The following is a 13,364-nucleotide window of genomic DNA, read 5'->3' on the forward strand; positions in this document are numbered from 1 at the left end:
CGTGACGATACACTGTCTACTGATATTCTGTAATGTAAAAACACTGGACGTTGAGAAGCTACGTAAAGAAAAGTTGCTGTCAAACTAAAGACAAAGTTGCACATACCAAAGACTTTTCTAGAGGAATGAATCCCTTTAAAACTCGCAGAGGCTCACTTTTAATGCAGAACCAGCACCTTACTCCCAGAACTTGGCTTGCACGGCCTCAGCGCTATGAAATGTGCGGTCAGATAACCCAAACTCTGCAGAACGAAAAATGCAAATTGAGATATCTAAGCTGATACTGAAGTCAATGGTGTTCTAGGAAATAAGGAATAATCAGTATTTTATGTTAAATTATGCACACCGTTAGCTGTTTGCAGGACAAACATCACCGAGGCTCTCTGGTTAAAGAGGAGCATCTACTCCATTAATCTGCTCCACTTAGTACAATTTGTTCAGTTGTTCCTAAACTAAATCATTGTCCCTAAACCAAATATGGTTTTAGCCATTAAATCCCAGTTTTGACCCTACAGCCTTTTAATTAAAATTATGGAACAGTTGTAACACTTTTGTTTTAAAAATATAAGTGTTGTATTTTGGTTTTTGTGTTTCAGAGGAAATAACTTTGGGCATGAGGTTATCTGCTGGGATGTTGATTTTCCAAACAATTGGACTTCAGTCCCGATAACTGTTGAAATCGCTGCTGTCCCTTCCTACACCTCATTCAGAGAGCGCCAACTCTCCCAATGCTTCTCTAATCGCTTGTCCTGCTTCGTGGCACTTAGAAAAGTGGGAAAGCTATCTCTGTTCTTTTCACATAGAGTGAGTAGAATGACTCCTAACAAAGCGTGATTGTCACCGTAATAGCTTCGCTCTCCTCTGCCTTCCTACATGTACAAGCCCCGTGACCTCACGTGAATCTCCAAGGTGTCCCTCTCCTCTGAGATAGAATTTAGGTGTTACTACCTCCAGCTCAGTTTATCTCATTCTCTTATCAGACCATAATTACTACAATCTGATAGGTTTTTGACTAGGTGAGCCTTTGACCCAGCTTAGCAGAAGGAATTGGAACCTACTGCAGTCAGAACGTCATGCTGTGGCCTGTGAGAACCATTTGATGTTTGGTCAAATATCCAGAGCTGCTAGGCTGTACCACTCAGAGCCACCTTCTAATAAGCATTTTCTAACTCATGCTGGTTAGATTTGCTGCTCCTAGCTCTGGAGAGACGGGGCTTCTTGTTTTTCTGAGGCCTGACGGTTTCCTTTCCAAAGTCCTTCAGCTCAGACTGGTTGTGGTAACGAGTGTAGCGCTTGCACTTGCAGGAGGTGACAGCTCGGAATTTGTAAGTCCGAGTCTCTTCCTCAGGACAAGTCATCTGGATGCGCTGCGTACGAGTGTGAGCAGGAATGCAGCGATAATCCATGGAATTCTGACGCCACCACTTCCCTCTCCCAATAGAATTGGGAAGGACGTGTGAGGGGAAACATTGACCAGAGCAGATCAGTTCCTTGACGGGCTTGATGCTTCGGCAAGGCCCCTCTGTGATATAGCGGGTGGTTCGCATTTCTCTGCAGCTGAAGTCGGAAGCATCTGCAAACAGGAAACACATGAAGGATTAGCTACTTTCTTCCCTGTCCTTGAGTAAGAATTCTTATGGTTTTTTGTAGCAGATACTTAGCTTTGAGCTAGATACAAGCTGGAGGCTGGAGGACCTCCCACATGAGGACAAGCTGGGAGAGTTGAGGTTGTTCAACCTGGAGAAGAGAAGGCTGCGGAGAGACCCTTGAGCAATTTACAGGGCTGGAAGGGGCTACAGGAAAGCTGGGAAGGGGCTCCGGATCAGGGAGGGCAGGGGCAAAGGAGACTGGTTTGAAGCTGAAAGAGGGGAGATTGAGATGAGATCTTAGGGAGAAATGTTTTCTTGTGAGGGTGGGGAGGCCCTGGCCCAGGTTGCCCAGTGAAGCTGTGGCTGCCCCATCCCTGGAGGGGTTCAAGGCCAGGTTGGATGGGGCTTGGAGCAACCGGATCCAGTGGGAGGTGTCCCTGCCCATGGCAGGGGGTGGGACTGGGTGGGCTTTGAGTTCCCTTCCAACCCAACCCATTCTATGGTTCTATGATCTTGAATGGCAGATTTTGGGAAGAGCTTCTCCAAAGACTCACTCGTGCAGCTTCTGTCTATTTGGCTACTCTAGTTATGAGACCCTTGAATAACAATGCACAAACTGATGAATAAAATCCTTCTCTTGCCACTAGGTAAATTCTATGTTTTGGCTGTGCAGGTGGGCAGCGAAGCTGCTGAAGTGTAAGCCCAGCAGTGGCAGTCACTCCTGCCTTCATTTACCCATGAGCAAACCCTTCCCCACTGCTGTAGTTTAACTCTACTGACTCCAGATGTCGATTCTTTTGCAACAAAAAAAGTGTTCCTTAAGTGACTTTTATCTATTATATTGTGTTCCACGTTAGAGGAATTAGCAGGTAACAACAACGCTAAGAAATTCCTGCTCTTTAGGCATTAGGTTTTTGAAGTTTACGGCCCTCTGTGATGTCTCACATCTCACATAATTCTCATCAGACGGCTAATCTGGCTGATTAGGAACTTTACAGTAGTTCTTTCCCCCCGTTGTCTCAATAGATATCTACAGGCAAATGAAACATAGGGAAAGAAAAGATTTTTTTTAGTACTAAGGGTTTAGATTTGTAGGAATAGATGTTTTCCAAAGGCGTCTCTTTTGCCAAGCGGCACGCTTGGCTAATTGACTCGTTTGGAAGACATAGAATTTTATTGTTTAAGGTGTTTATAGAAGAACTTCGTCCAGGTAAACACAAGTTAATGTTCTTCTTATAGTCAAAAGAAGAGTTTCAACTCAGGAATGCTACTTGTGGTGGAAATCAAAGGTCAGCTTACAAATAGAGGTCAGCTTACAAACTCTCCTCACTGTGTATGAGGTGGTTCCCTCCTTAGCACATCGAAAGAGAATTCTGACCACGAATCAGGTGGATAGAACAATATTTATATAGACATTTTAATTTTTGTTTCTCCTATGAAGTACGGAAACATGATTTTATATAGGTTTATATCTATCGAAACACAGCGAGATTGCATTGTTTCCAAGTTTTAAGGACTGCATTAATGAAATGAAATGATCCTGGGCAAAAATGCTGACACCTGAACTCCATATGCACTTCATCTAATCCCAGGTTCCCTGAGTATTTAAGAAAATTATAAATGTCTGTGTAAAAAAAAAAAGTGCTCTTATTCATGTGTTCTGTACCTCCATAGCACACAGGCAGAGACAGTTAAACACAGGGGGGGTTGCATCAGTTATATAGGTTTATTTTCTGTACGTATATGTCCTGTATGTGTGCAGGTTCCTCATACTGCAAAATTACTCATGGTCTGGTGCAACGTCTGTGTCCTGGGAAGGTCTGGACACTTGGGAGCATCACTTTAATTCCTTGTGTTGGAAGACATTAGGATAAGTATGAAAGACCATTGTATATCTCAAATAACTGTTCAGTTTCCTTCACTCTCTCTTTCTTAAGTAAATGTCCTTTCCACTTCAAAAACACGCCCATACCACTGGAACAGGTTTCCGCCGTTGTCAGAGTAGGAAGAGGCTAAAAAATGACGGTATTCTGATGTAACAGCAATCCCACTTTGCTGTGACCTACTGGTTGGTGGGGCTGCCAGTGAGAAGCTGTGCGCTCCAGTTTTTAGGGATTTAAGACCCTTCTAAAGTCGCATTCTCAACGACATGACTTCCTTTTTGTTTTCTTTTAAAAAATACTGTTAATGGTTTGGTTTTTAAACACCTTAACCCACAGCCGCAGCAGGAAACCACAAGTCCCTTCCAGCTATGCCAAGAAAAAGCAGCCAAGCTCAGATCTGCAGCGCATAAGAGTGGAAACTGGAAGCTGGACTTGTCGCTACGTGCATTTGGGAGACAAATGTGTCAGGCTGGAGGACCGGGCTTACCTTATTTGCCAGGAGAACACCCCTTTAAAACTCTCTTTCTCTGTTTGGTGCTAACTCCCCATCCCTCGTGTCTCCTCGTAAAGCTTAGACCCTTGGCCAAACGCAGGGACAATACCTTATGAAGCGTGTCAGCGGTGCTAAAGTAGCCAGACTGATTCCAAAATTGCAAAATAAAGTTCCCTCCTATTCACTTGGGCGTGAATTCCCCTTGAGGAGTGCTTTAAGCATTCGTAACAGCTTTTTTTGGCTCCTGGAATCTGGCTGGAAAGGTGGCTGTTGGCAAAGGACGGCAAAGAGCGCACTCCTCTAGCTGAATGCAACCTCCGTGTGCCATCCGTGCTGTGTGATCTTAGACCTCACCAGTGTGACCCAGTCTAAATAAGAATTTATATGAACTCCCCCTGGCAACCCATTGCCCTGACATCAAAGACAGAAGGATAACTTGTGGTATTTCCTCGTAGTGCTCTTCTCCTACAAAACACAGAGAAATTTAAGTGCTTAATCTTCTGCAGGTTTTCTATATTGCAGTTGTGCCTGCAGAGAGCACCTTGCAGCACATAAGGGCTGTTCAATAGATAGAGACTATTTTTCATCAGTAAACTCTGTTATATCCTCCTAAGGTTTACACCGATACTTTTTCAATAGTAGATGTAACTCCCAAACACTTCCAGCATGAGGTCCACACCTAAAGGTTTTAATAAATAAACATACATTATACCAAATATTCTTCTGCAAACCACCTCTTTGGCTCCAAAACAGGAATAACGATGTTAATTTTCTTACCGTTAGTTTCTGGAGCTTGTTGTATGTGTCTTCCTCCATGCTTCGCCTGGTTCATTGTGTTGTTGTTGCTGAAAATCTCCTCCACCGGTGGTTCTGTGTTTTCAGTGATCTCTGGAATGATTTCTGTCGCATCGTTTTTAAACATCTGCCACCCTTCCACTGATCGAAATGCAATTTGTATTAAGGCGCAGAGAGAGAACACAGCCCAAGAGATCTGCATGGTGGCAGCTCACGGATCAGCTTTTCAGCACCCTGACAGTCTCCGATCCCCGGCAAAGGCACATTATTCCCCTTTTTTAAATCCTTTTTAGAACCGAGCCAGCCAATGACTATACAAAGTGGGAAGGGCCAGACAACAACTCATTCATCTCAGCTTTTGTTACTGTGAAATAAAATGGGTGTGTGGGGGTGGGCTGGTGACAATATTCTACAACTTCTATGTAAAAACTTCTCATTTTTGACGCTTCATTTTTGTGCTGGGCAACACCGGTGATTGACAGGATGAGGATGAATTGCAACCTGACGAGTCCTTCTGCAGATTTTTTCTAACAACAGTATAATTAAAACCTACTTCTACCTCTATATTTGAAGCTTTAGCTATTGTCTTTTCCAAAAGTTTTTGGCTTTTTGATTTTTACTGTTTTTCCTCTCCCCCTGCTATTAAATAAGCAGATCTAGAAGCTGCAGCTCTGTAGTTGTACTTTTCCAGTCTCTGCAGGCAAATGATTGGGCAGTAGCATTTTTTTTGTCTTTACAAAACACGGAGCTCTACGTTTAGTTTCCCAAATGCACTGGAAGAAACAGGAAAGAGAAGTTGTTTTGTTTAGTTTCCCTTAAAAAATGGGCTACTTGGAAGATGTTAGTTAGGATAAACAGCCAGGATGTTGTATTTCATGCTTGTTGACACACTCTTTCTCACAGGGCTAGAACACCTCCCATATGTAGACAGACTGAGAGGGTTGGGGTTGTTCAGCCTGGAGAAGAGGGACACCTTCCACTGGATTTGGTTGCTGAAAGCCCCATCCAACCTGGCCTTGAACCCCTCCAGGGATGGGGCAGCCACCACTGCTCTGGGCAACCTGGGCCAGGGCCTCCCCACCCTCACAGGAAAACATTTCTCCCTAAGATCTCATCTCAATCTTCAAGATGATGATCAAGATGATCTTCCCTAAGATCATCTTCATGGCCTTATCTTTTATGATTAATAATAAATACAAACAACAGCAATGATCTGAGGATGTTTCACCTCGTCAGCCTTAGACACCTACAGAGACACAACGGATGTGCTAGCGGTCTGCAGTCTGATGAGTTTTAGCCTACCTGCTCTGCACAATGGTCCTTTCCTGAAATAACGGTAGCTGAAATACCTTGCGATATATTTTCTCTCCTCCCCTTTCTCTCTGCCCCAAAACACAGAGATTAGCATTCTCAGCAGAGCACTCCTTTCCAAATATTTCAAAGAATCTCTAAAAGCAATCACGCACTGTGCTGCAAACAGCTGTGTGCCCTTACTATCTGCTCCCATTCCTCCTTTCCTCCAGCCCACATCTTATACATCCTACCATTGCAGAAATTACTCCGGTTTTACGGAGGGACACAACACACTATTTTCTCTATACAAGATTTTGAGACCTCATCTCGAATACTGTGTCCAGTTCTGGAATCCTCAATGTAAGAAGGATGTAGAGCTGTTGGAACGGGTCCAGAGGAGGCTACAAAGATGATCCGAGGGCTGGAGCACCTCCCTACGAGGACAGGCTGAGAGAGTTGGGGTTGTTCAGCCTGGAGAAGAGAAGGCTTCGAGGAGATCTTACAGTGACCTTCCAGCACCTGAAGGGGCTACAGGAAAGCTGGAGAGGGGCTATTCATAAAGGCTGTGGGGATAGGATGAGGGGGAATGGGTATAAACTGGAGAGGGGCAGATTTAGACTAGACATTAGGCAGAATTTCTTCACCATGAGAGGGTGAGGCCCTGGCCCAGGTTGCCCAAGGGAGTTGTTGCTGCCCCATCCCTGGAAGGGTTCCAGGCCAGGTTGGATGGGCCTTGGGCAGCCTGAGCCAGTGGGAGGTGTCCCTGCCCATGGCAGGGGTTGGAACTGGATGATCTTTAAGGTCCCTTCCAACCCAAACTTTTCTATGATTCTATGATTTCTTTTTCTCCGTAGCCAGTCAGGAGATCAGTCTTTACTGCAGACTCTTGTGGCATAATTTGCCTCAGACTGCTTTTCCTCTATAATCATCAACCTCAGCAGCAGCAATTAGCATTCATTAATAGCTACCTCCTTTACTCAAAACAGTTCATGATGGTCTCTCCAATACAGGAAACCCAAGCACTCAGCTGTTGCAAATGTTTTTTCCAAGCATAATTTTTCTCACTTAGAAGTAAGCTGAGTTTTGGCTCCGAGCTACAGGTGAAACCCACTCCACAGCAAGAGAGACAGCTTCACAGGGGCACCACATGATTGCCCACCAAATCAAAAGGATTCTGAAGAAAGGGCAGACACCAGCTTGGTGATCTTCCTTGGAGATTTTGGCTGGTTGGTTTGTGTATTGGAGGGAAGGGATTATCCCCCTCTGCTTGGTGCTGGTGAGGCCACACCTTGAAGCCTGGGTTCAGTTTTGAGCCCATTGCTACAAGAAGGACATTATTATGTATTGGGGAAAATTTCTTTACTGAACGAGTGGTGAAGCCCTGGCAGAGGCTGCCCAGGGCTGGGGGGGAGTCTTCATTCCTGGAGGTGGTAAAAAAGCGCGTAGATGTGGCACTTTGGGACATGGTGTAGCAGGCACAGTGGGGTTGGATTGACACTTGGACTGGATGATCTTATAAGTCTTTTCCAACCTTAATGATTCTATGATTTCATGAGTCTATCTCTTTTAACTCCAAAGAACAGGCTAGACTCCCATGATTAAGTTATACATGGTATACAATCCTATCAAGCTTTGCTTTTACACCTTGTAATAGAGAGATCTTTTCTTTCCTTTGGAAATATCTATATGTGATCTTCTAATGACCCTCAAAGGAATAAAAAGGTGTGGGGTTTTGGTTGGATTTTTTTTTCAGGTGGGTTTTTTTTTTAAACTGAACAAATCTAAGGATGACCAGGAACTAAACAAAGATTTTTTTTAAGCTGGTATTGTTCTTGCTAGAGAGGAATCCCATCCTGGGTTGGTATCCACTAACTGAGACCGTGCCTGAATGGAGATCCCAGCAGAGCACAGCTGAAAAGCGAGGCAGGAGAAAACTGAGTACTGGTAATCACTGAACCTTTGCTACATATTCACTCCTCTGTTTAAATGTTTTCAGTATTTCATATACCCCCCAAAGCTCGGTTATGGTTAATAACATAAACCATAAACATTTTCTTGATGCAGCTTCTCTAAGCACTTAATCCACTCTAGCTGTCTTAACACTCATCTGTGCTACTCACTGGAAGAAATAATACCATAAATACAGTGAAAGTGAAAATCAGAAGCTATATTTGGCCTCTGGCTTAAAACTTCTGCTCCACAAGCAGCCTAATAGGGGCAAGAAAAGAATCTAAATCCCATAGACACTCGGATTCCTTAGGTACAAAACCATTCGATGATCTGTAGCTGCTTGCCCGCTCACAGTATTTTCTGCAGCAAAGCAGAGATGTGGTCTTGGCCCCCCAAAAAGATTGATTTTTGCATAGTTAATGAAACACAAGGGGAAAAAAAGACATATCAAGGATGCTTTCAGAATGAACCCTCACTCACCAGGGTGGGACTGACTTTGGATCCTCTATATTCAGACCTGGGATCTTGTTTTCTCTGCTGAAAAACCTCCCCTCTCAGCCATGCTGAGGAGGAATTGGACACGTTGGGCAGCAGGGACAAGGATTAAATTGGTATCATATATGTAGCCTGAATCTGAGGCTTCTGTCCTGCTGCGCTTGCATCGCAGCCCTGTGTTGGGAAGGCACGCACATACCAACCAGTTTCTGCGATCAGTTGTGTCACTTGTAATGTTGGTGCTCACCGCACCCCTCTCTGCTCAGGGGTGTCTGTCAGGTATCCAACCCTAAGACAGAGAAATCTCTATAATTTAAGCTTACCTGTGGACACGCTGCCCAGGAATTCAGTTTCTGATCTGTTCAAGATCTCGTTCGCTTCTCAAGCAGTTCTTTCTCTAAGATGCTGCTAAGCCACCCTTGCCCAACCACCTCTTATCTGTCTTGTGAATATTGCCGAGTCCAATACTACCTTGTGAATCTATCGCTCTCAATGCTATGATGCGATCCCCTCCAAGCAGCCAAGAATAAATGGAATCTTAATATTCTCCCACCAGTAAAAGCGCTGATAAATCATTCTAGTGGCTTGCCTTTTTCAGTGAGAAGACAAGAATACATTAGCCTTGCGCATCGGTGTTGTTCAGAGATGGAATGATGACTGTCTAGTGAAGAATAATAAGCCTACAGCTCCATCTGGTGAGTCGGCTCACCAGCGACCTTGGCATGCTGGAATTAAAATAACTAAAAACCCGTCAAGACTTAATTGATTTCCATGGATGTCTTTGCAGAATAGAAGAAATTAGTAGGATGCTCACTGTCATGAAGAAGATACCTCTCAGGCCTGTTTGATTTTCAGTTATACTCATTGGTGAAACCCAGAAAGTAATTTTAGAAGAAACCTCTGTGCTACACTAAGTGAAATTCCATTAAAAAGTCCCTCTGGGCTAAAAAATATATAGTAAATTAGCAGAACTCTTTTTAGAAAGGGGAAAACCCTGCTTCTAGTTCAATGAAGATATTGAAATGATGAAAACAATCATTGCAAACATCCTTTCTGCTGTTGTTCTTTGCTCAGCAGGAGGAAGATATATTTGCCACAAGTTTGGTTTGTAACTCGGAGAGTGCGCAGCGTTCTTATCTGCAGTGCTTCTCAGCTTCAAAGCCTTTCATGAAGACGAATTAACTCTCACATCCCCAGAAGAGGGGAGCCAGGCATAGTTATGTTGTAGGAGAAGAACATGCCCAGTTCCAACAGAGGCTCAACAGCCAAAAATGGAATTACAATACAACATATTGAGGCTGTTAGTGCTGCGTTTGGATGCTATTAGTTCTGAGTTTGAAATAACTTAATGTCCATTTTTTTGGCAGTGGCGTATTGCAAGACGAAGCCTTTCCTGGCAGCACCTATGGTTCAGTACCATGCTAGATGCACCACTTGCCGTCGACATTGTAGGCTCAGCTGCAGGACCGAAGGATAAAGAAAGCACTCAGAAAACGTTAGTTTTTCTTTGAAGCTTATTTTTTAGTTATAAACTTTTCCCCTGTGCTTATGCAATGGCTGAGAAAGATTTAAGTCAGCACGAGTAGAAGGCGAATTTAGTTTTTCAGGTGTTATTTTATCTACTTGGAGTTTCTTCTTTGTTCCTTGCTATAAAGTGCTAATAGCTTCTCGCCTCCGCTCTTCCCCCTCTCCAACTTCACTAACTCTTAAGTACAAAAAAAACCCCAAGCTATTGCTTTTCCTTTCTTTGTGCCGGATTTGACATGGTAGATATCTTTGTTCTACGATAACCGCATATTTGACAGCGACGCCGTCCCTTCTCCGGAGCGCAACCTACACAAGAAGCATCACACTGCTACAGGAGAAACATATTCATGGAAACCCAGCTCACGCTATTTTAGCTCTAACCGAGAGGTTTCGACTCCAAAAAATGTAGAGTTGCTATTTGCAACAAATAGTTGTTTCAAAAAAAATACCTTCCTGTAAGGAACAGCAAAGGGCAGTGATTTCAGAAAAATAAAAAGGTATTATTTCTGGTGCTTTCTCTGTTTCATACCATATAGAGGCTCTCATTCCTGTTTTTATACGATCTTTCCTTCGACAGTCAGAAATTTAGAGGTATACAGCATATTATTCTGGATTAGAGGCATTATAAGCTCTTCTTGGCCAGCTAAAGCAGGCAATCTGTAACGTTACTTCGCTCAAACAGCACGATAGGACTAAAAGAGGAAAGGTACAATCCATTCCGGGAGCAGAGGTCTGACATTCCAGCTATTTTTAGCCTCCTTTAAAAGCAGAGCTAGAAATAATTTTGTTATTAAGTCACCCATGAGTAACTCGAAATAGGATCTGCCGTCTTAGAACTCAATTTTAAAAATCAGTATATAGCATTGTCTTAATTATTCCTCTTGACCGTCGTGTTACAAAATGTTTGTTAAATTGCTTTTGTTGTAGTGAGATAAATGTGTCGGAGTATACTGAAGCGAGCAATGTCCTAGCAAGTAAAAGAACATCTGGAATATGAGGACAAATTCTGGTATGTCTTGATTAGAGGCTGAGAGAATTGGAGTTGTTCTGCCTGGAGAAGAGAAGGCTCCCAGGAGACCTTAGAGCAGCTTCCAGTATCTGAAGGGGTTACAAGAAAGCTGGAGAGGGACTGTTCACAAAGGCTTGTGGGGATAGGATGAGGGGCAATGGGGATAAACTGGAGAGGGGCAGATTTAGACTGGATATAAGGAGGAATTTCTTCCCCATGAGAGTGGTGAGACACTGGCCCAGGTTGCCCAGGGAAGCTGTGGCTGCCCCATCCCTGGAGGTCCTCAAGATGAGGTTGGATGCACTTTGGGCAGCCTGAGCCAGTGGGAGGTGTGGAACCGGATGATCTTTAAAATCCCTTCCAATCCAAACTATTCTATGATTCTATGATTTACATTCCTTGATACTGACCAATAAAAAAACCCATCACCATAAACAAACTCAATTTTAATAAATCATTCTGCTTTCAATCTGACAACTATTTTTTTTCTTACAATCTGTGGAAGAGTAACAAAAATCGAATGCCTAATGGTTTCTTAGCTCTTTAATGGACTGGAATTTTTGAGTTCTAAGTAACAGGTGAAAGATAAAGTGCGTGCAAGTTAATCTTTGTTTGTCTGGGGTTTTTTTTTTGTTGTTGGTGGTTTTCTTGCAGTGCAGATGGCCTTTATGAACACGTGGTGTGAGGTAAGATAGAAACAAAACATAAAACAAGATAGTAAAAAAATTTAAAGGATGATTTATAAATAAGACTGCAGTGTGGAAAAGTCAGTACCGTAGAAACGACAAAACCAGTGTTTCTTTTCCCCAAGTTACACAGCATGAAATTAGGAACTGGGAATATTGAAGCAGTGATTCACTTACTACTGATTGAAGGAGAGGAAGCAAAAGGTTGGGGGAGTAGCCGGTACCAGTAGCTACTGCTTGTTATTACTTGAGCCATCCGGCTCCAAAGGAAGCCCTACACGCTGACTGACTGCAGGGAGGTGAAAGGAAGCCCTTTTGGAGCATTTCCCAGCTGTGCTGTCCCTTTAAAGGACACAGCAAAGACCGCTTGGTCTGGCAGTTCCCGTCCTGTGCAAGGGAACAGAAATAAGGTCTTCAGCTAGAATAATCACCTCTGGAATTTTCATTTCAAGGATGCTATCTAGCTGTACAGAGCTCCCGCTGCCACTCCATCCCCAAAATACTACCCAGCTGCAACAACCCCAACTAAACCAATGTATGTCCCGTGTGATTTTTTTTGGTTAGTGAGCTGAATATACAAAACCAGAGTGGTGTGTTACTACAATAGGGTTTCTTTTTAAAACGGTGCTACGATTTCCTATCTAGAACTCCATTAAAGCACGGATAAAAAGGCAAGAGATACCTCTCGGATTAGATTAGATATTACAAAGAACTGGTTCACTGTGAGGGTGGGGAGTCCCCATCCCTGGAGGTGTTCGAGGCCAGGTTGGATGGGGCTTGGAGCAACCAGATCCATGGCAGAGGGGTTGGATCTGGCTGGGCTTTAAGGTCCCATGCAACCCAAACTCTTCTACGATTCCATCATTCTAGGTTCTGTTAGTTCAACCAGCAATTCCAAGCTTGCACTGGGAGATTCTTTGTGTTAATACAGCACTCTAGCGCACAGGTACTCATCGCCAAACAAAGTCAGACATAGATTAGGGTTAGATTAGGGTTTGCCTCTGTAAACAATGCTTCCTCTCCCAACACTGCAATGATGCGTTTCCCCAGTACGTCAAACAGAATCAAGGTATGATGGATTTTTAACAGAATGGAACATGTTTCCTCTTCCATGTGGTACGTAACAATGCTCCGTTCTATTTAATAATACTGTGCAAGCAGCCCAAGAACGCAAGAGCTGGCTTCTGCAAACTGCTTTGTAAGCACGCGTGCTGCCCTCCTGGAAGCCATCTGAATATGTGTTTGTAAACTGCATACGTACTCGTAACCTGCATATGTGCTCATTCCATGTTAACTAGAAGTAAAGAAGAGAGAGAGACACTAATTCAACACAAGCCTCGGAGCCATCGTCTCCTGATACTTAGGACTTTATCATACATCCAATACAAGCACTCTGAATCCAGACGTTATTTCTTCCTTGCTCACGTTTCTTCCTCATTCACTCTCGATGGTTTGGTTTTTTTTTTCTCTACTATGGCTTCCACACAAAAATAAAGCAGCATTTCAGTATCAGACCATTTCACGTCAATCACAGCAGCAAGAGGTACAAATATTCTTGGAAATCCAGTGTGCGTCAAGATCGGGCTCTGAATGGCTTTACTACCACACACTGCGTATTGCATAAATCCACACTCAACACAACAC

General features: G+C 43.5%; 1 protein-coding gene across 1 annotated transcript; it reads right to left on the reverse strand.

Moving 5' to 3' along the window:
* Nucleotides 1-668: 668 nt before the first annotated feature.
* SOST (sclerostin) lies at nt 669-5,265 on the reverse strand. The gene is made up of 2 exons (XM_054088538.1): nt 4,743-5,265; nt 669-1,573 (listed from the first exon to the last, which is right to left on the reverse strand). The coding sequence occupies exons 1-2, from the start codon at nt 4,960-4,962 to the stop codon at nt 1,152-1,154; spliced, it is 642 nt and encodes a 213-aa protein (XP_053944513.1). The 5' UTR covers nt 4,963-5,265; the 3' UTR covers nt 669-1,151.
* Between the last annotated feature and the right edge of the window lie 8,099 nt (nt 5,266-13,364).

Source organism: Cuculus canorus, chromosome 25 (assembly GCF_017976375.1).
Source record: "Cuculus canorus isolate bCucCan1 chromosome 25, bCucCan1.pri, whole genome shotgun sequence".
Classification (NCBI taxonomy): Eukaryota; Metazoa; Chordata; class Aves; order Cuculiformes; family Cuculidae; genus Cuculus; species Cuculus canorus.